Below are 24,451 nucleotides of genomic sequence, written 5' to 3'. Positions count from 1 at the left end.
CAAAAATTTCCTAAAATACACTGCGGTCTTTTCAAAAAGGATGGCAGCAGCTACTTCGGGGACAACTTTAAAGTTTAAAAGTAAGTCAACTAATTTAAAATGGTTTTTTTTAGATCCAAAGAAGTTAACTAATGTTGGTTAGTTGCTTATTAGTTGCAACTTCTGTGGCTAGCAGGTAACTCACTTATATTTTTAATTTAACAAATATGTACACAATTTAAAAAGTAAAATGCTCGCTATATATTTATATTGTAACTTATACATATAAAATATAACGTCATCTCCCGTGTCACATGACTTTACGTGACCGCAGTGGAAGCCGTGATCATGTGATGCAAGTCGGTTCCATTTAACCGTTTTTCGTGACCAAGGAAGGACAGTGTCCTCGTAAGCAAGGCGCCTGGCCTCGCAAGACATCGCCTCGCAAGGCCAGGCTCCTTGACATTAAAGCTTCTTTCTGGAGTTTTTCTCTTATCCAATGGCACCATCTAGTGGCTGACAAGCATATCACACAAAAAAATCTGTTGCTCTGTTTTTTTAAGATGGCAACTTCACGTTTCTGTTTATAAATGTGCTTCTGTAGCCAACAAACAGCTAAAACACTCTGTTTTACTAGTATTATTCTCATGTCATGTTGTGTTTTCATATATTTATGTTTTAGAGACTTACTTGTCCATGAAAGGTTCATCAATTCTGCATCAGCCGAGGTCTTCCTTTAATCTGAAGCATCTAAGCGGTAGTCTAACGCTATTGGTTAGTTCTGGTCGGTGCTCAGTTTCCTATTGCACGGAGGTCTGCGGGTCAGGAGGCGCTTAGCAAAAAAATAAAGAAAGAAAAGACGCATCACTTACATTTTATCACAGTACACAATGAGATAATCACTTTTACGTATTTCTGAAAAATCATACATCATTTCTGTAAGGGGAAAACACCTCTAGACTTGCTTCCAGACAGGATGAGGTGCTGAAAGTTCCTCCTACACCCTTGTTCTTAACCACTGTGTTTTTAAAGGCTTTAATCACTAAATACTTCTAAAGACATTGGAAATTTATTTTCAGTTTTAAAAAGGAAAAACATCCCATTGTTCACACGGAGGGACTTAAAACTTGCACTGGAACTGGTCACTAGAGGGTGCTGTGGGTCTTTTTGACTTCAGCTCCTACCTGACTACATCTGCGGTGGTCCTGGAGGATGTAAAAGCTATTTCTCTAAACTGGTGCCATTCAGGGATGTATCTCTGAAATAGGTATGATTTGATTTATTTATTAGTTTTACACAAAAAAGAGACTTCAGTTGTCTATAATGCCTTTGGGGCTCTGCACACAGGAGGCGACATCGCCTCTCCATTCATTTTCAATGAGACATGTGCGACAAAGCGATAATCGCGGGTCTCCCTCCTACTAAGCGAAACGCGAAAACCGTGCGTGTGAAATTTTGCGCTCCTGCATGTGTCGTGCACAGGCGACCCAGCGACACGAGCAAGGAAGTGGATCCGTGTGTGAATGTGTGTGTGAATGGGTGAATGACTGATTGTGTTGTAAAGCGCCTTGAGGGGTTCCAGGACTCTAGAAGGCGCTATATGAAATACAGGCCATTTAGCTTTTACCATCCCAGAAAGTTGAAATATTTCCAACTTTTCGTCGCTGTCGCTCGGACGAGGACCAATCAACGAAGGTTTCATTCACTGACCAATGAACGGACAGGATGCTCCGTACATCTCCGAGCGAACATGAAGGAGAAGTTGATTATTATTATGTTTTACATAGTAAAATCAGAAGTAAGATTTCACATAACTCTAGCAGCACCTTGTGAAACATCATATCTACTGCCTTTTTAACTCTGAACCGCTTAAATAACCTTAATTCCCTCCAACCTGACACAGCCAAACAAAACAATGGACGTTTCGATTTCGCCATGGAACAGAACGCGTAGACGGCTGTGCCACTGGCCGCTGCCGCGGGTCACCTCCCGTGTGTCAGGTAATAAAAGCGACAGCGACAAATTTCGCTGATCGCGGTCGTTTGTCGCCACCCGTGTGCAGAGTCCCTTTCAGGTGGAGGAAGTTTCAGCCTCCTCCAGGCCTGTCCTTCCACTGACCAGGGGCGTGGCCAGGGAGTGGCCAGAGGTAGCACATGCCACCCTTGGAATCTGATTGGCCACCCCAGGTGCTACCACACTAATTTACCTTTAAATAGGCTTTTCAATTTCCACTAAAGGTTTGGGGGTGAAACAAAAAAGCATAACCAATGGTGCCACCCATGCACAAAGTTGTGCCTGACCTGGGCCACCCCATTTTAAAAGATCTGGACACGCCACTGCCACTGACACCTGTCAGCTCCACCCCACGTGGACTTGCACCTTTCTCCCCTTGGTGGGCGGGTCCAGCGCTCTTTAGGACCCAGTGGCTCCTGCAGGAAGCCAGGCACATGCTCGGCTCTCAGACTGAAGCAGACAAAGGCAGAGAGAGGAGAGACGGCGTGCAGCTATCCAGCAGCATCGAATCACACACACTTACACTCCCCTCCCCGCACACACACACACACACGCACACAATCACACACACTCCCTTCACTCCGGGAGCTGCGACGCAGGTGAGTCCGCTTCTGCCTGTTTGAGCTCCTGTCTACTGTTAGAACCGAGTTTAAGTGATAGTATGTGGACCAGGGAGTTGGTACTTATGGTTAATTAGGTCTGCATGAGGTGACTTTAGTTGGGCTGGAGGTGTGCGCACACCCAGTCCCTCCTTTTTTTTATTCTGAGAAGTCAAATGGAAGCTTTCTGCCATGTGGTCGCTCCTATCATCATAAATCAGAGAAACTTTTATTTTCAGTGTGGTAAACTATATTTATTCAGCTAAAGCATGCAGATGCACGAGGCAGAACGTGCTGGTTTGTCAGAAGAGTGTGTGTGTGCGCGCGCGCGCCGACTGAAGTGTTGTGTGGGAGGCTCAGCCAGGAACACAGAACCAGCCAAAAATATCAATGACACCACGCAGAGTTACTGCAATGCTGCCTAATGGCCAGTCTGAGATTCGTTTGGTGGCACTCTGTGAATTTTGTCTGAGGAACTGACCCAATCGGAACCAATAAGAAACCCTCTGTGCATTTTTGAAAACCTTATCATGATGAGAGAGGCTGAGATGTGCTGGTGTGAGGATGCACTTGATGAACCTGAGCTGGAGTCTGAGCCGGCTGCTGCTGCAGTAGCAGTGATGTCACCGTGAAACCAGGCTCCCTGTTGGAGACAATGGACTGTCCTAGTTGATGCTCCACTGGGGAAGGGTCACGGTTAGCCATGGCTATTAGTGCAGCAGATGGGCCTGAAACCTGGCCTTTGTCAGCTGAGGAGCATCACAAAAGTCCCACCCCTGTCAGTGTTCTGGGATCATAAAAAAAAACCAGTCAGCAGCTCAGCCATGAGGGTAGCATGAGTGGAGCGTCCTCCACATGGGTGGGTGGTGACCACGTGTATCCCCCTGTCTGTCAGCACTGTCCTCTAGAGAAAGCTGTCTGCTTATAGGTTGTCTGGTGCGTTTTAATGAGGTGGGTTATAAACATCAGTCTTTTACTTGTTTAAAGACTTTTTCTATGAGGAGTTAAAGGATCCATGTCAGTGGTGCAAAGCAGCATTAGAAAATAAAAGTAAATATTAAACTTTAGGTTGATCACTTAAATGTTTCTGTTTGAATATTTAAGAAGAAATGTCTCTCTTGATCCATAAAGGAAGCTATCCTGCATGCGTTAGCACACGTGTTCCTGCTCCAACACACCTGCCTCTTCATCAAGTTCTCAAGCTAGCCTGTTGGGCATCGATTCAGATCGGGTGTGTGTGATCAGAGAAACCTCTGAACGGGCAGGCTGTGGCCCTCAGGTTGCGTCCATCAACTTAAATCCTAAAATAAACAGGCCGAAAAATCTGAATATGTAATTTGATTAAAACATGTGTGTGAAATATTCTTTCTGATTAATTTTAAAATTGTTTTTAAATGCAGTCTTCTAAAACTAGAACCTTCTCGATGCAAATCCACTCCCAACATCATCAAAACTAATTAAGTTACTGAAAGGCAAACATCTGAATAGACTTCAGCAGAAACCAGTTGTGTTGGCCCAACGACCAGAGGAGACCTGCGGGATGATTTCATTGTGGAGGTGTTTTGATGAGTTAAGTGATGGCATCAGTGGAACAGAGCTTTAATCTGTGCACAGCTGAGTTCCTCTTTAATGTGGGTGTGGTATTTGACGGTTGTGCACCTGTGCTCACCATCAAATCTGCATAGCAGTGTTTGTTACCAGGCTGCGGTCGTCAGAGGTTTTATCTGAGGAAAAAAGGTGCACCAATCGTCCTCGTCTGCAGGTAGGTTAAGAGACCCAACAGGCGCATCATTTGTTTTTAGGACCGATAAACCGTCTCTGATTTAAATCGGCACACGCTTCTTTCTGTCGCTTATGGAAATGATCAGAGGAGAAGCTCTAAATGTAAAATGCTCAGTTCTATCAGATATCAGCTGTTGAGCAAACCTCATTAAAACTTGTTAAAAAAACTCACAGGTGTTTCAGAAAAGTCTTTAGAAGTTAAAGTTGTTGTTTTAAAAAAATTATTTGATTTGATTTTAGGAAAATTGCTTTTAAAATAGCCTCTCAGAAAAAAAGCACTAAATATTTAAACTCTGATTCATCTGCAAAATTCAATTCAATTCAAAGATACTTAATTAATCCCAGAGGGAAATTAGAGTTTCAGTACACACTATTCTAGAATTGGTGACCGTGGTCTTTCGCAACCCGAGTCGCGCTACCTTAAAAGATCTGCCTCTGACGAAGCTGTCATGAATCAGGATAAAATGTAGAATTTGTTTTACATAAATTAGCTAATGCGTTATTTTTCTGATTTGTGAAGAGTTTATCCAAGTGAAACGAGGCAAAACCCCCAACCCATTCACATAAATAAGGTGTTGACTTAAGGGTCAACTTAATCTAGTTTACCTTTTAAAGTTTGAGTTCTCATTCAAGATTTATTCCTTTCAGTTTTTCCAAGTCCTTTCTAGGAAGGTCGTTTTTCATTTAGCTGGTTTTCTTTGTTGCATCTGGTGAGACAGCTGTTAACAGATGCTTGTAGGTGGAATTGCGGGCTGCTCGCTACGTACACACGTTTAATGTGATCATTTATTTGGATGTATCCACCACAAAAGGCCTCTAGTCTCGTGTTCATTGAGATTTGGTTTGAAGATCTTTGCCTTTTTCTCATTTTTTCAGGAAACTTCTTGTTCTTGTTTAATCCCATCATGCAGCAAAATCAGTTTGTTAAAGTTTACGTAACATTTGAAACAAAAAGCAACAATTGGTACATCTCAAAGCAATTATTTTCACTATAAACCATCAGAAGCAAAGCCTGCAACTATTAAGACTTATAATCCAGTGTTTTAATTGAATGAAAGCGGGTTTGGACAAGTTTAGTGTAACTTTTTACAACTAAACCAAATATGTAGAGAGCCTTTCAGGACAGGAATGTGCTCTGTGATAACAGTCCTGGGTGGTCGGCTGTTTTCTGATCTTATTCATTCATCAGATATGTTCATGTAAAGAACAAAGTGGAACTTCCTGTAGGCCAGCTCAGCTCTTTAATGGAGGGATTTTTCAAAAGAAAATGCAGACAATGTCTTGAAATAAGCAGCTGCAGCTTTTCTTAAAACTCAGATTCTCAAACTACATCTTCTCTGCATCCTTCTGCTAGCAAAAGCTTTCCCTTTGGTCTGAGAAAGGATGTGTTCCTAAATCAAAATGCAGCTTTCAGCTTCGCCTGAATTCAGCTCCTAAAAGCTTCAGTCCAGAGAAGATGGGCGTTTCTTTGATCTGAACCAGGATCACAGATGATGATTTCTGATGTAATGAAATCTTGGATCATCTTCTTTTGGACAGATTCATAGAACATCTGTGTTTCTGATATTACATCTTTAGCATCTGTGGTGTCTAATATTGGTTAGGGTTACCCGCAGGTGTTTCTCTGCTCCAGGACACCTGACTGGGGGATGCTGAAGTGGTGGTTGAATCAGGTGTGTTGGAGCAGAGAAACAAATGCAGGATGGTGGCCCGGAGGACCAGGATTAGACTCTGCTGTGGTCTGATGGCTTGAATTGTTCATTTTTTGTATTTTTTTTAGCGAACCAAAGGCTTGTTGTCGTCCTAATGGATTACTGTTTCCTTCCTCTCCCAGATTCTCCACAACTGATCGCCACCTCATCCCTTTCCTTCACAGCCACCATCACTATAAGCCATCATGGAGCTAGACTTTGGACATTTTGATGAACGGGACAAGACATCCCGCACTCCACGGGGAGGACGCATGAATGGACTCCCCAGTCCCACGCACAGTGCCCACTGCAGTTTCTACCGCACACGCACCCTGCAGGCTCTCACCAACGAGAAGAAAGCCAAGAAGGTGCGCTTCTACCGCAACGGAGACCGCTACTTTAAGGGCATTGTGTACGCCGTGGCGAATGACCGGTTCCGCACCTTCGATTCCCTCCTGGCTGACCTCACACGCTCACTCGCCGACCACATCAACCTGCCGCAGGGCGTCCGCTTCATCTTCACCATTGACGGCTCACGCAAGATCTCTACCTTGGATGAGCTGGAGGAAGGTGAGATGATGTTTGTTTTCTGCCTCCACAGTCGTGCCTTCAGGCATTTAACTGTTTGAGGTGGTCCTACGGCCCAACGGACGGTCTGACAGACCATCTGTAGTTCATGTCCTCAGATAAAACTCTAATCATCGTCCTCCAGAGTCCTCTGAACACCGTGGCATCAGGACTTTTACACAGAAATAAAACTTCCATTTTTTAGGTATTTTTGTTTCACCTGAGGATTTATCATCAAAAACAAAAATTTCTTGCATTACTGAAAACATACATTTTTAATCAGCTGTTCATAAAAACTGTAATGATCATTAAAAACTGTATAATGGTCACATCAGAAGGTGTGGCCGTACAATCATTTATTGCAACTGATACAACCCAAACCTGCTTGAACTTTTGCCTAAAGGCATAAAACTCTGTAAAATCACAGCAAAGAGGTAATATTGACCATGAGAACAGACCATTAAAGAGTCACCTTCTAATCAACCTTTTTTTTCCTGATAAACTATATAAATGTGTGTCTAATCGTGCTGCAGACACGTGTGATCAATAGTTTTGCACTTTAGTGCATTTTAATTAAAAATTTAATTTTCTGCCTAAAACTGTCAGTGTTGTGCCGTTAGGTAAAAACTCTGCACTGTATTTGAATTTAAATCTGCCATCGCTATTGGCTAAGAGGTACCGTAGAATGTTAGCTGGTACCATATGATGTCACAATGTCGTGTGTGTGTGTGTGTGTGTGTGGGGGGGGGGGGTCATTTATTCTGCTTCCTCTTGTAGCGTGTAATTAATTGCTCAATCTCCTCTGCAGACTGTAATCCGGTTGTGATCCTTTTGTCTTTGCTGTAATTTCTCCTCATTTGGACTAATTGTTGCTGTCTGGATTCCTTTTGAGAATTTCCTCCTTCCTTCTGTCTCCCTGCTGAATTTATCTCTAAAACAAACCAAAGCAACCTGCAGCAAAGCCGAACAAAGAGATCAAGACCAGCTTTGAGTATTTGACAAGACATAAAATAAATGTTTCAATAGTCGGAGGACTGAAAATCCTTCTTAAAACAGAGTGCATGCTGGGTATTTTTATGCAAATCAAATCCAGCCGATCAATGGAAGCTTTAAACTCCAACCAGACTGAGTTGACATGTGACGACGTGTCTCTGCTGTATTCTAAGGCCAGCGTTTGCTGGAAGGCAGAAAATGTTGAGCTAATTTGCACACCGTGTCCTCGTGGGACATATTTACTCCTGTCAGCTCAAACCCAAATACATACAAGTGTTGCATGTTATGTTCCAGATTTCTCGAGTCTTATGCAGGGCTACTCAACACACACACATGTATGTATATATATATATTACACATAGATGGTGTTGCATTATCAATATTGCAGCACATCAGTAAATGTAACCAGTGAAATGAACCCTTTTTGCCATAAATGGCAGTTTTAATAGCTGAAAGTGAATGTTTCTCAGGTTATTGTGTAGAAATAAACAAAGGTGGGTGTGAGCATAGATGGTCTAGATTATTTCATCTAAAGTGAATAAAGCTGTCGGTCAAAACCTGAAATAAGTCTGGTCAGCTGCTGTTATGACGATTCGGGCGTATTTCTGTCTGGAACAGGAAAATGTCGCCTTCAAAATCAAATGGTCATCAGATATTTTGTTTAATATAAATGTAGTTGTGGACAGATGATGACTTTGCCTGGAGGAAACTCTGCCCTTCCCTGCAGCAGCGTGTCGCACAGCGTTCGTATTTAGAGGAAATGTTGGGATGTGGGCGGCTGGGATCTCTTTTCTAATCAGCTGGAAAAATGTGATGCATTAAATGAGATTTCATCAGGATTTCACATTTATGAGAAAGCACAACATTTAAATATGGCAAGCTGCTGACACGTGAGCCAGCATGGATTTGTTTAGACACGAGCAGGCCTACAAAAATAGGGAATAAGCAAAATAACGAGCGGTATGGAAATAAAAGTGGACAACAGTAAAATAGGTGGTTAGAATCAAGGATGGGTTGCTTTTCATTTATGGTCATTCAACCACAAACGGGCAGGTGTCCTCGAGATGAAAGGAACTCCGAAAACATCCGATGCATTTATTTCAAATTAAACTTGAAGGTTTATTCTGCTAGAATAACCCTTATCCTGATCCTCCTGCTTCTGTTTTAGTTTCAGACAATAAATCAACCAGAATATTATTTGGAGTTTATTTGTGATGATTATTTCTGTGAATTTGGTCAAATTAATGTTTTAATGAAGTTAAAGGAGCTTATCTGGATGAGCACAGATGTAATTTCAGATGTCCTCGATGGTTTCTGGAGGTCTAAATGTTGCCGACTGGTCCAGCTCTGAGACTCCCGGGTGTCAGATTGCTGAATTGGTTAGAGCTAAACGCTTTTCTCCTTCCCTCCACAGGGGAAAGCTATGTTTGTGCATCAGAGAACTTTTACAAGAAGGTCGATTACACAAAAAATGTCAACCCCAACTGGTCTGTGAACGTAAAGGCTTCTGCGAGCCAGAAGAACATGCAGTCCTTGGCTGCCAAGGCCGCCGGCGACCCCAGAGAGGGGAAAGACTTTGTTCGGCCCAAGCTGGTCACGGTGATGCGCAGCGGCGTGAAGCCACGCAAGGCCGTCCGCGTCCTCCTCAACAAGAAGACGGCGCACTCCTTCGAGCAGGTGCTCACTGACATCACAGAGGCCATTAAGCTGGAGAGTGGTGTGGTCAAGAAGATCTACACGCTGGACGGCAAGCAGGTGAGTTGAGGAAGTGGTGTGGATGTCGCTGGCTGCTGTAAATCTGAATTCACTGGAACAGGATATGAATATGAAAAACTGTCCCCTCTAAAATTCAAATGTGCAAAGCTGCTGAGGCCTGAGTCAACATTCATTAGTTTCAGCCTTCTGATGTGGGAGTAGGTGGAACAGAGGTGGCGTTGTTACCAGAGATCACAAAAGGAAAATTTGTGGTCAGGATTGAGGATGGGTTTCCTTTCATTCATGCTCATGTAGTCCTACACAGACAGGTAGGAAGATAAAAGGAAACCAAGGGATGAAATGACCTGCTGTCCTCTCCTAACCTCGGTTATCTGATGTGGTCGGCTCATAAGAGCGCAGCACAGCCGTTCTCATCACCGGCGCTCTTTATTCCGACTTCTGGTTTCGGGTGATGAGTTCTCCTGTTTAGTGGTTTTGGGATGTTGGGTTTTAGGCCATCGAGGGTTCAAAGGTCCTGGGAAGTTCTGACTGTACAAAAGGCCGATCCCTGCATTCTTCTAGTTTGTCATTTAGTTCCTGTTGCTGAGAAACCCGAGCGAATCTAAACGAACCTTTATGCAAACAAGTCAACTTTCAAGTGACAATGTGTAGTTTGTACTGATCTCTGGAAATATCCATCAAAATGTAGAAAATGAACAAAATGGTGTCCAGTTATTGAAAAATGTTGGCAGTTTTATAACATAACCATAAAATCGTGTCTAAAGTACATAAGATGTGGGTCTAATGCCTGATTTATACTTGTCCTTCTGTGTCGTGCGGAGACGCGCAACGCTTCGGCGCAAGGGTTCTCCGACGGGCTCACAGAGGCTAATGGAGACATGCCCAAATTTTTAAACATTTGTCGAAAGTGACTGAGACAGCAAGCTTTTGATTGGTCAGGATGCCGCTTCCTGTAAAGTCGTCGCCAGCACCGCCATTGCCCCATTAAAAAGTAAAAAGATATTAAGCGGCAGACCCATAACCGATTGAAGAGCACATCGCGGGTAAAGTCTGAAAATATGAACATTTATTCACCCGTGACTGGATTACAAAATTTGGAGCAAACATGGACAGAAATGACGGGAAACGTGGGTTTAGAGGCGGTGACTGCATGAAGAGGTGGAGGAGAATGAAGGACAAATGTTCTAAAGTCTTTGAAATATTTAAGCACATTACACTGTAAACCCAAATGTTGAAAATAATCAAAAATATTGAGTAGGTGACACATTTATAAATTAAAAAGTATTTAGAACTCAAATGTGTTGTTAGTTCAACCTTTTCTTTTAAGTATATAGAACTCATTAATCTGAAAATAAATTTTCTGTGAGCATGAATCTATAAAGAACAACTAAACTTGAATAGTACTATTAACAAATCTTTATGTTTCTATATCAATTATTCATTATGTCAACTTGGTGTGTCTGATAAAACAGACTTGTATTCTTAAAATATTTGGATTTATAGGAAAAAACTAGCACAAACGAGTAATTTTGGTGGATTTCAGGCACAATAAAGAACTGGTGGGTGAGGTGCATTGTGGGTAATCATGTTTTTAGTTTTGTTTTATTTTTGGGGTGTTTATGCATGTTTATTGTGGGGGATTGTTGTTCTTAGTTATTACTTCACTCAGTGTTGCAAATGTGGTGGTACTTTTTGTATGATGTTGGCACCATAAATGAGGAGGTTGGTCAAAGGAATGACCACGCTGTACCGTTCCACTTTAATGCTGTGGTGGTTCACACCAGATGCATTTGACTTAGCTTTGGGTGTTCAACTCTCACTGACTGTCAGCATCAATGGGTGTGTGTGTCATGTGTAGTTGGCAACCTATCTGGGTTAGTGTAGTATGTAATCAGTTACACCAAAAATGTTGAGTTTTTATCCAATTATCAAGTTTGAGATAAAAAAATTATATTTTGAGTATATTCTGAATAAGTTGAAAAAGCTTAAATCATGAGTGAATTACTCCCTAATTATAAGTTGAGGAATATCAATATTATTAAGATGACTTTGAGATCATTTAAGGCAACTCTAAATGCAATTTTTATTTTGTTAACTTAAAATATTTAAAAATATCCCTTAAATATTTTTGTGTAATCTGTTACAAAATGAGTTTGGAGTTCTGTGAACTTACGGTTTAAAGTGTAATAAATACACTATCATGGACCGGATGCACGAGTGTTCTGGTGGCAGGATACCACAGAAAAGCTCTACGCCCTCTAATGTTGCCTGCGCTGACTTTGGCATGTGAACCTTTCCGACACTCCGTGTGCGTCTCTACGTTGCGAAGCTCACAGAGAAATATGAATCGGGCTTTAGTCTCAAGGGGGTGCCATGTTTCCTACGTGAGCCAGCTCGGGGTCTTGCATCTGCTGAAAACGTCACACTAGATGATTGGCTGGATGTATGACCTACCACGTTGGTAAAAGTTACGTTAGCACGTTGACACAGAAGATTATGATTGATCTGGACAACTGAGCAAATATAAGTCCTTGTGGTTAGACCTGTATTTAAAAACAAACACATTTTTTTAGGATAATATGTTTATAATGCCACAGGAAATCTAAATCATGATGGGGAAAGGAAATGAAAGCAACATCCGCTGATAAACGGAGACCCTGAGCAGCTCTGATTTGAATGAAATGGGATAAAATTTAAAACTACATTGAACAAATGGTACACATTTTGAATGAATGAATGGATGGATTTGTTTCCATAAGGACTAATGAAATATACAGAAGAATTCCACATTAATACAGATCTCCAGAATGTGAAGTTCACAAACAACCGCAAGCTTCAGCTGTAGGCTACTTGGTCCCCTCTCGTCTTTTAGCATCTCTGCTAAGCTAACACGTTATGCTAGCAGTGTCTCAGCACCGTGCAGCTGGAAGGCCGTGGAACGGGCTGACATGTTGAACTTATCAGGATAAGTGTCCCTCTGTGCTGAACACGATGAGTCAGAGTCGAGCACGAGAATAAAGGTCAACGCTAATGTTTGAGTGTTTATTCTGACTTAAATATTTAATGATTTAACCTTTTTTTCTGGGCAGGTTTAAAAACAAGCCTGGGTGTGAAAATTCTCTCTTCCTCTACGTTCTCGTGGTTTTCTCCTCCTGTCGGTGGTTCCTTTAGGTGATACTTTATCTTTTTCATCTACTTTGAGGCGATGATCACACGTGCCGGTGAGGAGGGGAGGCTACTCTGAAGTGATGGATGGGGGTGAATTTGGATTTAAAGCTCTCTCCCAGGGGTGCAGTCAGGCTGCCCAAGGTCCTAAAACGGTTTTCTACAAAAAGCTTTCCCTGAGCTTGTAATCGCCTCACATCACACTGTCGTACATTTTAATGATGTGATCCCACTCGATAAATCACTACAATCTGATCGTATTGATGTCATCAACACATTGTGGATCATTTTCTAGTTGCTCCTGTAGCCGTGCGTAGAAACCTGTGCATGCTGCTGCGGTGCCTTTTGTTTGCAGTGGTGCTCTGCAGCTGCTCGCTGATTGAGGTGAGGTGGTGTAGAAGCAGAATTGATGCAGAGCTCGCCCCTCCCTGACTCAACGCAGCCGATCCTTCTCTTCCCCATTCCGCTGCGATAGCTGCTGGGACCGGTTGCTAGGAGACCACATCCCAGGCACAAAGAGAGCCCAGCTGGTGTGGACCGGTCTGTCAGATACCACATCCTGTAGTGGGTGGGAGAGCTCACCATCAATGCAAGCCTTTGGTGTTAGAATAAATACTAATAATGACGTGTGTGTGTGTGTGTTACCTGAACACATTCCATCACTGGACATGTTGGACTTCAGCTCGCTTGTGTAGTTTAATAAGCTGATTTAAATGTTTTAAGTGTTGATGAATGCTCATCGTTTGCTCAGCTTCTTTTCTCGGTTGTGAACAAATTGTCTCGTTTTCCCCTCAAATGCAGCGTTTCAGTTCAGTCAGGGAAGGGCGGGGCTGCAGGATTCAGGCCTTTTCTGTTTTTACAGCAATTTAGGATCATTTTATTTTCACTGATGGAGAATAATAATTCCTGGAGTCTTTTAAAAAGTGCCAAATCTGCTCTTTTTGGCTCTAAAGGCCACTCACTTAATTGCTTGAAGCCGCTTTGTATTCATTGCGCATTGATGGAGGTGTCTGCAGAGAACCTAATCTCTGCTTTTGTTCTTAAAGAAGAGTTTTATCATTCGTGAAGTGTGATAAAGCTATGTGATCTCTGCAGTGTTGTAGGAAGCTGAATAAACGGGTCCAGATTTTAATGTTTAGTCGTTATTTTTTTAAAGCACATAAGAAAATAACTGGGTGTTTTCCTTTGGTCCTGACCTCTGTTTTTGCTGCAGAAACAGAGTTGAAAACTGGCAGCAAATTCTTGAGTATAAAGGAGACACATTGGGGGCTTTAACGTCTAAAATACATGTGCTAATAAGCAAAAGCCTGCTTCTCCCTGTTATCAGGACTTCTGCAGTCTGCCTGCTCCTCATTGAGCTGCAGAAGAGGTTGTCATGGCAATAAGCTTCGCCGTGATGGATTCAGTTTGTGACAATGGCTGTAATACGCTGAGTGAGCTCTTTAGTCTTACCTGCCCTGCCCCCTTTATCTGTCAAACCCCACAGTCTCCACGTGTGTGTGTGTGTGTCAGCAGACATGTGAGGTGGGGGGAGTCAGCCGAACAGGCGCTTAGAGGGGTGTGGTCGTCATGTTGAAGACATGGACGTCTTTAACGTCCCCGAACGGCTCAGATTTCCTGCATCAACAAGTGAGCATGACCTGAAGGGAGGAAGAGCAGCTTAATAAGATGAAGGGCACATCACTCAGCCACATGGAAGCCCTGTTTCCTCATTAGAGGGTGGTTTGGTGGGTGGGGGGGTTTACACCAGCTGCTCACAATGACTGTGCAGAAATCAGCCCCATGGTGGCTCATCTGTGCTCCAAATGCATCCGACACACCTAGAGCGATGCTGCTGCTGCTGCTCGGAGGTCATGGACGGGTCAGGCGGTGCAGCATTTTCACTGATGCTCAGATATCGTCTTTGATTCGCCGCTGTTACAATAGTTGAATTTAACACATTTCTGCACGCTTTTGCGCCTGAATCTGAAAGAACGAGAGGAAACGAAACCTTGTTTGTCTTTTGAAGGAATTTTCCTCCCGGTTTTGGATTCTGAGTCTGGCCACAGTGTGGGTGTTCTCCATGTGGGATGCAAACTCAGGCTTTACTGGCTCTTTTGTTTTTTACATCATTTGTTTTAGAAGGACCCAGTACTGCTCTGACATACGTTTTATTTTAAAAGCCTTTTTCCATGGAAATTAGCCTCTGACATACAGGAAGAGATGCTACCAGCACACTACCCAGTATGGCATTATCAACCCGTCGTGACTCGTGTGGTTTATCTCAAACCACAACAGACCAAACCAATTCTAACCAGTTGATTAACAATCTGCTGACTGGTTTCAACATTCTGGAGCAGCAGCTCAGTGTGGAGTTACATATTTAGTGCAGTTTCTCCAGAATAACTGAAGCCTCGGGTTCTGCATTGGTGTAGCTGTCACCTTCAGCAGCATGATGGTTCTGAGACTGGTCAGAGAAACTCTGAATAACTGTTCTTGTGTTTGGTGGGTTGCTCTGTTGGCTGCTGCTGGTTTTGTAGCAGTCATGTGGTCCTGACAGCTGGTGGGGCACAGATTAGTGCTGGGCCTGGTGTGAGAGAGGGTGGAGGGCACCCGGAGTTTGGACAGAGCCAGTTCTGCTCCTAAAACCCAGAGTCCCTGGTTTCATAAACACACATTCGGAGCAACTCATTCCTGTTCAAACTTTTAGATCACCTCATTGTTGAGAGAAGAAAGAGACTTTTGGATGGTTAAACTCACTGTGGTGGTCTGAGACTTATCAGAATCCTAGCTTTGAGAAGAGATTTGTTTAATGAAGATTAAAGTCTGATAAACACTTGATCCTTTTAATCAGCTCAGATCTGTCCTCCTGACCCCTCCCAGTCCATCTCAGTCTCTGGAGGCTCATCTTAATGCTTCTATCTGAACACCAGGTGCCCTTTTTTGCCACAAAACCGTTAACCCTATGACCGTAACGGGGTTTTTATCGTGCTAATGGACTCACGACCCAAACGCGCACCCTGATTGGTTTGTTTAATCTCTGGAGTCAAAGCAACATCCTTGTACCTCAGCAGAACTCTGCCAGGCCAGTATCCAGGGAGTTTATTATTTTCTAGGGTTCTAGTCTGCGTACAGCTGTTGGATGCCTCGCCAGCAAGTCACCACCACACACTTTTAGCTCGTCTAGCAGGATCGAGATTCGGCATGGCAGCTGGTGGGGTGGAGTGTTCTCAAATTATCTGCGGCAGCTCATAGTTTGGATGTGCATCACAAAGGAGAGCGTGATGCATCTCTACAACCCTGGCCCACATCCAAACTCGGCCGCGGACCTCTCCGGGTTCAGCAGGGTGCTTCTGTTCCATTACCGGTGTCGGATCAGGCTTAAGAAACGTCTCAACAGGTATCTCAACATCAGCAGGAAGAACGCAGCAGCTCTCAGACTGAATGGTTTTAACGGGCGTGTCGGGTTTTATAATGGAGACGTGAGGAGGGGGGAGTGGCCCGGAGACATCTGTCCACTAAGTGGGACATATTGCTTCAACAGCTGCTGAGTGAATAGGTCCAAGGGAAGGAAGCGGAGTTGTTTAAACATGAAGGTGCAGCATTACGGTCATTGTTGTCTGTTTGGTTACACGAAGCAGGAGCAGCTAAAGGAAACTGATTCCTACACAAACGACTACCTAAGTACCTTTTTAAAATAAACAAGGTTTTATCGTTTTGACTGGATTAAATCCCACTACTTTAATATTTCCTATAATGAAAATGATGACATGGTAATCAGGTTCCATCAAAATCATTTAGTTTACACTTTGATCATCCAGATGTTCTAATGGTTGAAACGATTCAGTTGGATTTGATTGAAATGGCTCATAAGCCACTAAAGGGGCTTATATTGAATTTGTACAGGATAATTTCTTGTAGTTTATGTGAGGAAATAAAAAACCCTGAAGAATATCAAAGCCGCATGGATTATCTCAATGCTCACATCGTGTTTGTCTTTTCTGCATAACGATCATAATTATGGTCCATCTGATTGGTCAAATGGATTATAAACATGCATAACAATTCAAATGTCATGGCCATTTATTTAACCAGTCCTTTGTCATTTTTGTGCTGCAGGAATTGATTTTGTAATGACCATATAAGGTATTGTGCAGCACTGGAGTGAAAATGCAAAAGGGTTAAATCCGTGGGTGTCCTCTGTGGGTTTTACGCAACATCTCTACATCCTGGTCCTCGTGGATCTGACTGCATCCCTTATTTTAGTGGGTGTACAGAAGCCTTTAACGTTTTTCGTTCTTGCCTCCAAAGGTTACCTGCCTTCAGGATTTCTTCGGCGATGATGACGTCTTCATTGCATGTGGACCAGAGAAATTTCGCTACGCGCAGGACGACTTCTCGCTGGATGAGAATGGTGAGCATCTTCTCACGTTTTGGTGTTAATACAAACTACAGTAAGCGCCATGAAACTAGATTGTGCTTTTTTTACAGTTTGCACATTTACTTACAAATCAGAGTGGGGAATAATGACCTTTGCATGATGGAGGCTGCGAGTCGGAGGTACAAAAGTCTGTTATCAGCAGCTGGCAGCAGGAAGGAGTGGAAGATCCATTAATCTGTCCGGTGACAGGTTTAGGCCTGCTGATCTGTTGGTGCTGATACTGCTGGGAAGTCCAATCCTCTCACTGACTCTGTGCTCCCTGCAGACCTGAAAAACCTATTTTTAAAACCCCGACTCCACAAAGACGACTCGTCCAAACGTGCAGCGTTTGAATCCGAACACTGCACTGATGCAGAGTTTACCTGTCCTCCTCTATGCTCTTTTCCATGGAAGGTCTTTGGTCTCTATAATGATCCTTTCTGTTCTCCACATTCTCTGTGGACCAGAGCGAAATTGTTTCATTTAGGCTCTAACCTCGGGCCAGAGCCAGACAGAACGGCTGAGAGTCCCCGAGTGGAGCTGAGGAGGGGCGGTTTGTCTGCACACGGACATTATATTAGGTCAGCCCTCTAACGGTAACGTTCATAAATCTGGATGAGTAATGAACAGATCCCAATGCGTTGGACAATCCGGCTCTCAGTGATGGATGAAAATGCTTATCTGTGGTCTATTTTCCAGGGGTCGACATTCCTATGTGGTTATAACCTGCACTTGCGCAACTTTTCTCTCCTTCTGAGAGAAATTCTAAACATATTTTGGGATTTATTTTCATCCAAACTCACATTTTTGTTTATTTTGTGTTAAAGCTATGGAGGAAGAGTGCACCTGCAGCTGTTATTGACTGAGCAGGAATCTGATCGACTCCAGGCTTTCTGAGCAGATGAGATGTACTGCCGCTGCTCCGTCAAAGAGCTGGTGCTGGCACACTTGGCAAACAATAGCATGTGAATTTACATCTGTAACCAGTAGTGTGTGCAGTAGTGTGTGAAGGTTAAAAGAAAGAAAACTGATTTGGTGCGATCCCAGGAGACGGAGGGAGGACAGATAGTATAATTAGCATCAAAGAGGGGAAGAGTCTGGGAGGGGGGAGGTAAGAGGGAGAGATCCTGACAGTACACACAGAAAGGAGGATGCTGAAGGGAGGAGCAGCGACGTCTGGAGTCTGTCTGATTTATCCAGTGACCCAGAATTGACAATCAAGGAAAAAAACAAATCTAAGAAGAGTTTTATAAAATAATTTAGGCTGAGCTGCAGGGTTAGACATGAACTCGTTCAACTCGCTCCGTTTGGGAGTGTTTGACTGTCTCACTGCTTCTGTCCACAGAGTGCAGGCTGATGAAGACTTCTAAAGCCCAGCATGGTTCTTACAAGAGTCCTGGTCCCATCAAGTGCAGCAAGTCCCCAGAGTCCAGTGAGTACCTGTTACCTTGTTGACCTTTGACCTTAAACTGATGGTTTTGTAAACGTGAGGGTCTTGCCCTGTACTGTGACATGACGTTAGCAAAACATACAATTTTTTTTTTTTTGCTAACCCCACCCCATGTCGTAGAGCCCCTTGCAATTTGAATGTAGCGCTGCTCAGCATTAGCCGATAGCGTTGTATATCTGTCTACGTACAGATGTCCGTCACAGAGCTTGCACGAGTGGAAGTACCTAGACTGATGTGGAGTCTGCAACATTTTTTCATATCTGGGGTTTTAACTGGAAACACGTTAGTGGCGGAGAAATCAAGAGTTTTTGCTGTGCCCCGCTACAGTTTCTCTCTACCCACGATTCGTTTCGCTGCCGTGCGTCATCCGTGTCAGCGGAGAAGGTATGGCCGAGGAGGGGAGGTGGGGACGCTTAGCCTGGCGGGTGGCCAAGCAAAGCCTGGCGGCTCGCCAGACTTCTAAAGCACTCGGGGAAACCCTGCTCTTTATGCACATATTCTTCTTGCAGAAATCACCTGAAGACATGGTACTTGCAGAGTGAGTGAATGAATGAAGCTTGAGCGAGTTGTTGTTTTCCAGGTTCACATGATATACGTCATTTCAGTTGTTACAGTGATTGGCTAAAGACAAAGTATGGTAGCCAGTTCCAGCCGGGCACTACCTTGCGTATCCTCCAGTCAGCTCAAAACATTCTACCAGATAGCCGTCGCTCCTCAGATTCCAGATCAAAACGTGTAGACTCGACACGAGGCAGGGCTACACAGATCTGCCTGCTGCCAGGTTAGAATAATCGTACAGCATGCTTTATCTCTGTTGGCTGGATAGAGGTGCGTGGTCACGGAAGATAGGTGCTGCTTCCATCCATAATTACAGAAGTAAGGGCAGCTTAAGATGCAATACACTCTCCCACCTCTAGATGGTGCCTTCCAGAAAAAAACTAGATGTCTGCTTTAAAAGGAACCCAGGTTACAAAACCTTGTGGTTCTTAAAAGATAAATGTTAGTATCAGTTATATTAAAGTGGTGTAAAAAACTTTCTTGTCTCCATTTTTATAAAATTTGTAAAAATAGTTTAACTCGTAGGTCATCATTGTTGGCGTCGCAATGCACTCTGGGTAGTGACTTCATATGGTTGTACCTCAGTTGCACCGGCCGGCTTTCGGACCCTGTAGTGACTGTTAAGCGACATCAACATGTCTGTTCAGCCTTTTCAATTTGAACCAGAGTGAAACATTAATGAGGACATCACTGACGATGTTTCACAAAGGGAGCATCAAAATGAAGAGCAAGAAGGGCGCGATGAAGCGAGTGCAGGACAAAACCGGTGGTGTGTGTGCAGCAAATGTGTCACCGTGGTTACTGAGAAGGAGAGATCTCACATTTTTGTCAGCAGAAGTTAACGGTAAACTATCGTGTGATCAAACTTATTTAATTACCAATGATTCTGGACAATATTAGCATCCAGAGCTGTCGTGTGCTTTATAGATGATTGGGATATTCAGTGAAACGACTTTAACCATTTTTGCAGATATTACATATTTGGAGAACACTGTATTGCTACACTTACTGCTTGTTTTACTGACGGGAGAGGTGAATGTTCAGCTTCATCCGTGACGAGTGGCGTGTCCGATGGTTCGCTGAACGTGACAGAAGCGGCAGCGAAAGGAGCGGGTTGTCGGCTCAGGAGAGCGTCCAGCGTCTCTTGTCTCTCCGAGGGCATTTAGGCTCCTTGTGAAGGAAAATGGTCTGTAAAGCATTTAGTTTCCACCTTCTCTTATACCCAGCTGCTCTGGTGAGCTCTTAAGGTAGTTGCGGTCGACTATAAGCCTCAAACGCATCAGGAGAAAAATGTTGGGAACACAACCACGGATCTTTGGGAAGTTGTGTCCGTCCACAGGCATCTTCCTGCTGCTTTCTCCTCTTCTTGCCAGTGGGAAAGCTGTGTAAACTCACATCACTCCCCTTGTTGCCCTCTGACTGGAAATTACATCCAAAAGCATTACAATGCGGCATTTTACTTAATTATTAATACGGTGAGCACGTAAACAAACACTAGCATCAATAGCTATTCTTCCAAGAGCAACCAGTATACGTCATCGCCCCCAGAGCGCACTGCGTGTGGCAAACATGGTGTCCTAGGTATGTCCAAAAATGTACTAAATATTATAGATTTATAAACAAACGGCAACATTCTGTGTTTCTAACAACATAGTTTGGTACAACAGAAAACTTGTGGCTTATTAGGGCACGCACGTCCTCATAGCTGGAGTTCCTTTTAAGGTTGAGGATGGTTAAATTCCAGACTTTTACTTTTGGTATTAATTTGGGGTCAAGAAGAGTCTAAGGATAATTTTTTTTTTTAAGAAACTAATTTCTGAGTTTTTGTCCAGTACGCCACTCATGAACCTATTGCTTGGATCACTGAACATAAAAATCATCAAACTGAAGTTGATATAGAGTTTTAGGGAGGCTGATTTATCAGCTGACATTTACCACTTTTTGAAAAAAGCTGTGAGTTGCAACCAAAACCCTTCGATCACAAATATTACATTTTCTATACATTAGTTAATTTTTGTTTAGAGACATTGTTTTAATTTAATAACAGATTATCTCTCCTTAAAGTGATGATGTGTCTCCTTAAAGTGATGATGTGTATCTTCTCTGGCGATGGGGGCCGGTACATACCTAAATCGTTGCAAGCAAGCTGTATTTTTGTGTTTGAGTAAGACCTTACCAACTGATAGCCATTAGGGTAACAAATCTCTGGGAGTACGACGGCAAAATGATGAGCACATCGGACTCCCTTTCATCACTGGCAATGAGTGCAGAGGTGAATGGTTCATTACCGGAGTGAGAAAGGGGGAGCGCATCACTCCAGTGGTAACACGACGGCGGTGGTAAAGGATTGCACTGAGGTGGAGGTTCTTGTACTCGCATTCCAGTCACCATCAGAGACTGGACCACCTAAATTATCGCTGCTCCTGCAGGATCACTTCGCCCCACTGTCAATAACCTACTGGTCATTCCACAAACTCTGCTCCCTTTCATCACATCACATTTTAGTCTCTCTTGCTCTTTTTCACCTCTAGAAAGAACAAAATGCTTGTTAAATCGGCCTCCTAGCTGAGATCTAAACTTTGTGTTTGTGAATGTTCGTCATGCTCCTGTTTTTATCAGTTTTACAGAGATAGTCTTACACAGTAGTGAGTCCTTCTTCCTAAATAAAGCTCTAGATTCTGAATTCTAAAGACAAAACAGGGACATTCTTTGGTGTTGCAGAGATGGCGTCACGTAGGCTCCTCTACAGCGGTCTCTAAACTGTTTTGACTTGAAAAGGCTAAATTTAAAGATTCCAAGCCTATAAAGTGTGACACTTCTCTGTTTTTAGGTGAATTGTACTTTTTAAATGAGCAGTGTTTTTTTTTCAGTTTCTTATTTAGCAAAGCCAGGAGGATAACACTGGAGCTTTATCAAACATTTGCTGATTTAAACCTAATGCTGGCCATCTGGTTCATAGTCTGCAGGATTCTTTATCTGTCGTAGACAAAACTCCCTTTAAAGCACTTAAAGCTCACAGCTACATCACCTCACACTGCTCCCAAATATAAACACAGTGTTCCACACAGAGGGAACCCTAGCAACCAGCAGGACACAGAGCGAGTGAATAAAAGAACAAAAACCAGAGGGTTCATCAGCCTCCGGGATTTACGCTGCAGCCAAGTGAGGCTGACTTTTCTAAAGAGCAGCAAAAAGACGTTTAGAAGTCTCTAATCCACTGTGCTCTTCACCCTTTCCCCCTCCTCCTCCTCCTCTCAGCCAACGGGACCGCCTCCAGCAGCCAGATCTCCACTCCGATATCCAAGCATTCCCCCACCTCCAGCCCAACCAGCCCCGGCCCAAACAACAAGCAAAAAGTACCTCCCTCTCTTTTTCATCCTTATAAAGTCCAAACTGAAACATTTATTCTGTTCCTGACCACAAATCCTCAAAACTCTGCTTCCAGGATCTGGACCTGCCCTTATCTCTGGAAGATGAGGATTCTCTCGGCGAATCGATGTAGACGTTCCTTCCTGCAGCCAGCCTTCTCCCAGACGGAAGTTTTTCTAGCTCTGCTGCTCTCCACCTTTACTCACAGTGCCACCTGCTGAGGAGAACCTCTTTGTCTCTTGAAAAGAATAAAATAAAAGCCTTAGCCATCGCGGCTACGACGCCATTTGCTGCTTGAGGATGGCACCATTTTTAAAAGAATTCAGTTTAGATCACAATCAGCCTAATGTTCACTCACCCTTATATGCAGGAGGATAGCCACTTTAGAATAAATAAATAAAAGGGCACACATTTCATCAGAACACCCAATAAAGAGTTCACTTTTTTTAAAAAGCCTTTTGATAAAGCATGCACTCGGAGTTTCACTTTCACAAATTCCAAGCAGCAAATGGATTTTTTTTAGCAGTTTAACCAACTTTTGTATCACCGAACATGTTCGATGTTTCCTCCACGTCCTGCTGTCCTTTCTGCTCGCTAGTCCGAGGTGTTTAACCTGCTGTAAATACTGTGTATAGCCATCCCCCATAGCCACCCTGCTCAGTGTCCACTGCTGTGCTTCCATAACGTCACTCACATTTACTCCATATGATACAGGGAGAGGTCAGAATAAAGGGAAAATAAGGCAGGAGGTGATGGATGCAGTCTGTTTATCACTTTTTACCACAAAATCATGGTTTGAAAAACTCTGCATAAAAAATAGCTGCCTTTTATTTGAACCAATCATATTTAAGGATGATGGGGCAAAGCATCCCTCCCCTCTTTATGCCTGCACTTTTATTTTTGCCTTCTATGTCTAATGTAGTTAGAAACTCATCTTGAAACTGTAATCTTATTAATAAACCGATTCAAAGGACCTGAAGTGCATGGAAACAGCCAAAGGTGAGACAAATGGGCCCTTCGTAGTAAATAAACACTCAGATGCAGTTTTATAATCATCAGTAACTAACTCCCATTCAGAGCAGTCTGTCACCACGTTTTATCCTTTAAAGTGGTTCGATGTTGAGAATCTCAAAGCCAAAGCTGAGGGTGATGGAATGGGAAGAACTGATTTTCTTTTTTATTTTAACGGTTGTGAAATTTTTGGGAGGAAGCCCCCGTGGAGATTAATGCATGTCACGTTTAAAAGTTCAGGTGCGGTGGGTCTGGTAACCGTGGTGGGGTTTCGCCTCCTCTTGCATGGCTCCGCGATCTATCGGGAGGGAGAGGAAAACACGTTTGTCTAAATCTGTGGGTTTTTTAAATTTTTATAAAGTTTATTAATTTATAATAAAGGTACTTGTGTAGGATTTTCATTTTTCACGCTTCTGTGTGCTATTTCGTGTCGCCACGTTTTATTCTAATGGCTAGAGTCGTGGGACCAGTCAAAATCTTGAGTTCTCAGATTTAGTTTTTTATGCAGGAGTTGAGCCTGAAGTCTCTAAACTGGATGAAGCACAAAGCAAGGAGCAACCAGTTACATCACAGCAACAGATGTTACTCGCCAACTTCTCAAAAAACACACCTAACCAGTTTCTCCAAAAGACATGCTGCACATGTAGCATCTTTTAAATTAAGATCTATGCATTTGGATTGAAGAGTGAACAGGTTTTCTGTAGGTGTGGCCTTTTTCAAACCCAGGAGTTTTATTCGTTACATTGTGATGTCAGTCTGAACGTTGTGTGTTGTAGCAGTGATGCTGCATCCATCTGCTTCATCCGCCGCTACGTCACAAACTACTTACTGGTGCTGTAGATGCCTCCTTTCTCCTGCGGGGAGCGCTGTAACACCAGCACAACAGCTGCTCATGTAAGCAGCAGGGATGCCTCACTTTAGTCAGTTTTGTACAAAATAATCAGAATTTTCTGCCATTTTCTCTAATAATCAGTTCTGTGTAACCTTGCATACTAATCATATTTCACTGATTTTTCTACAGTTTTTAACGTTTCTCACCATATGAACCTGAAATGTTGGTCGTCTCGAGTAAACCGGCTGCTGGGGTCCATCACAATCAGCGGTGCCTTTAGTTTTCTTTGAATAAAGCTGAAATCGGAGCGTCAGGCATTTGGTTTTT

The 24,451-nt window shown here is 43.2% G+C and overlaps 1 protein-coding gene across 2 annotated transcripts; it reads left to right on the top strand.

The window, feature by feature from the left end:
- The first annotated feature begins 2,449 nt into the window (after positions 1-2,449).
- LOC107386445 (neuronal migration protein doublecortin) lies at positions 2,450-22,843 on the top strand. 2 transcript variants are annotated; one of them, XM_015960834.3, is made up of 7 exons: positions 2,450-2,591; positions 6,208-6,634; positions 9,039-9,379; positions 16,796-16,898; positions 18,250-18,336; positions 22,171-22,268; positions 22,358-22,843. In XM_015960834.3, the coding sequence occupies exons 2-7, from the start codon at positions 6,271-6,273 to the stop codon at positions 22,412-22,414; spliced, it is 1,050 nt and encodes a 349-aa protein (XP_015816320.1). In that variant the 5' UTR covers positions 2,450-2,591; positions 6,208-6,270; the 3' UTR covers positions 22,415-22,843. The 2 variants fall into 2 exon arrangements, with proteins under 2 accessions (XP_015816320.1, XP_054586519.1); XM_054730544.2 differs by lacking the exon at positions 2,450-2,591 and adding an exon at positions 4,252-4,353 and having other exon boundaries at positions 22,358-22,566.
- The last annotated feature ends 1,608 nt before the right edge of the window (positions 22,844-24,451 follow it).

This window comes from Nothobranchius furzeri, chromosome 10 (assembly GCF_043380555.1).
Source record: "Nothobranchius furzeri strain GRZ-AD chromosome 10, NfurGRZ-RIMD1, whole genome shotgun sequence".
In the NCBI taxonomy this organism is placed as follows: Eukaryota; Metazoa; Chordata; class Actinopteri; order Cyprinodontiformes; family Nothobranchiidae; genus Nothobranchius; species Nothobranchius furzeri.
This window is presented reverse-complemented; position numbering and strand designations above follow the sequence as displayed.

What these genes read in the sequence shown, in the direction of transcription:
- LOC107386445 (XM_015960834.3), top strand. Translation starts at nt 6,271, where the DNA reads ATGGAGCTAGACTTTGGACATTTTGATGAACGGGACAAGACATCCCGC. An exon ending in ACACGCTGGACGGCAAGCAG is followed by an intron (nt 9,380 to 16,795) that starts GTGAGTTGAGGA and finishes TTGCCTCCAAAG; the next exon opens with GTTACCTGCCTTCAGGATTT. An exon ending in CTTCTCGCTGGATGAGAATG is followed by an intron (nt 16,899 to 18,249) that starts GTGAGCATCTTC and finishes TTCTGTCCACAG; the next exon opens with AGTGCAGGCTGATGAAGACT.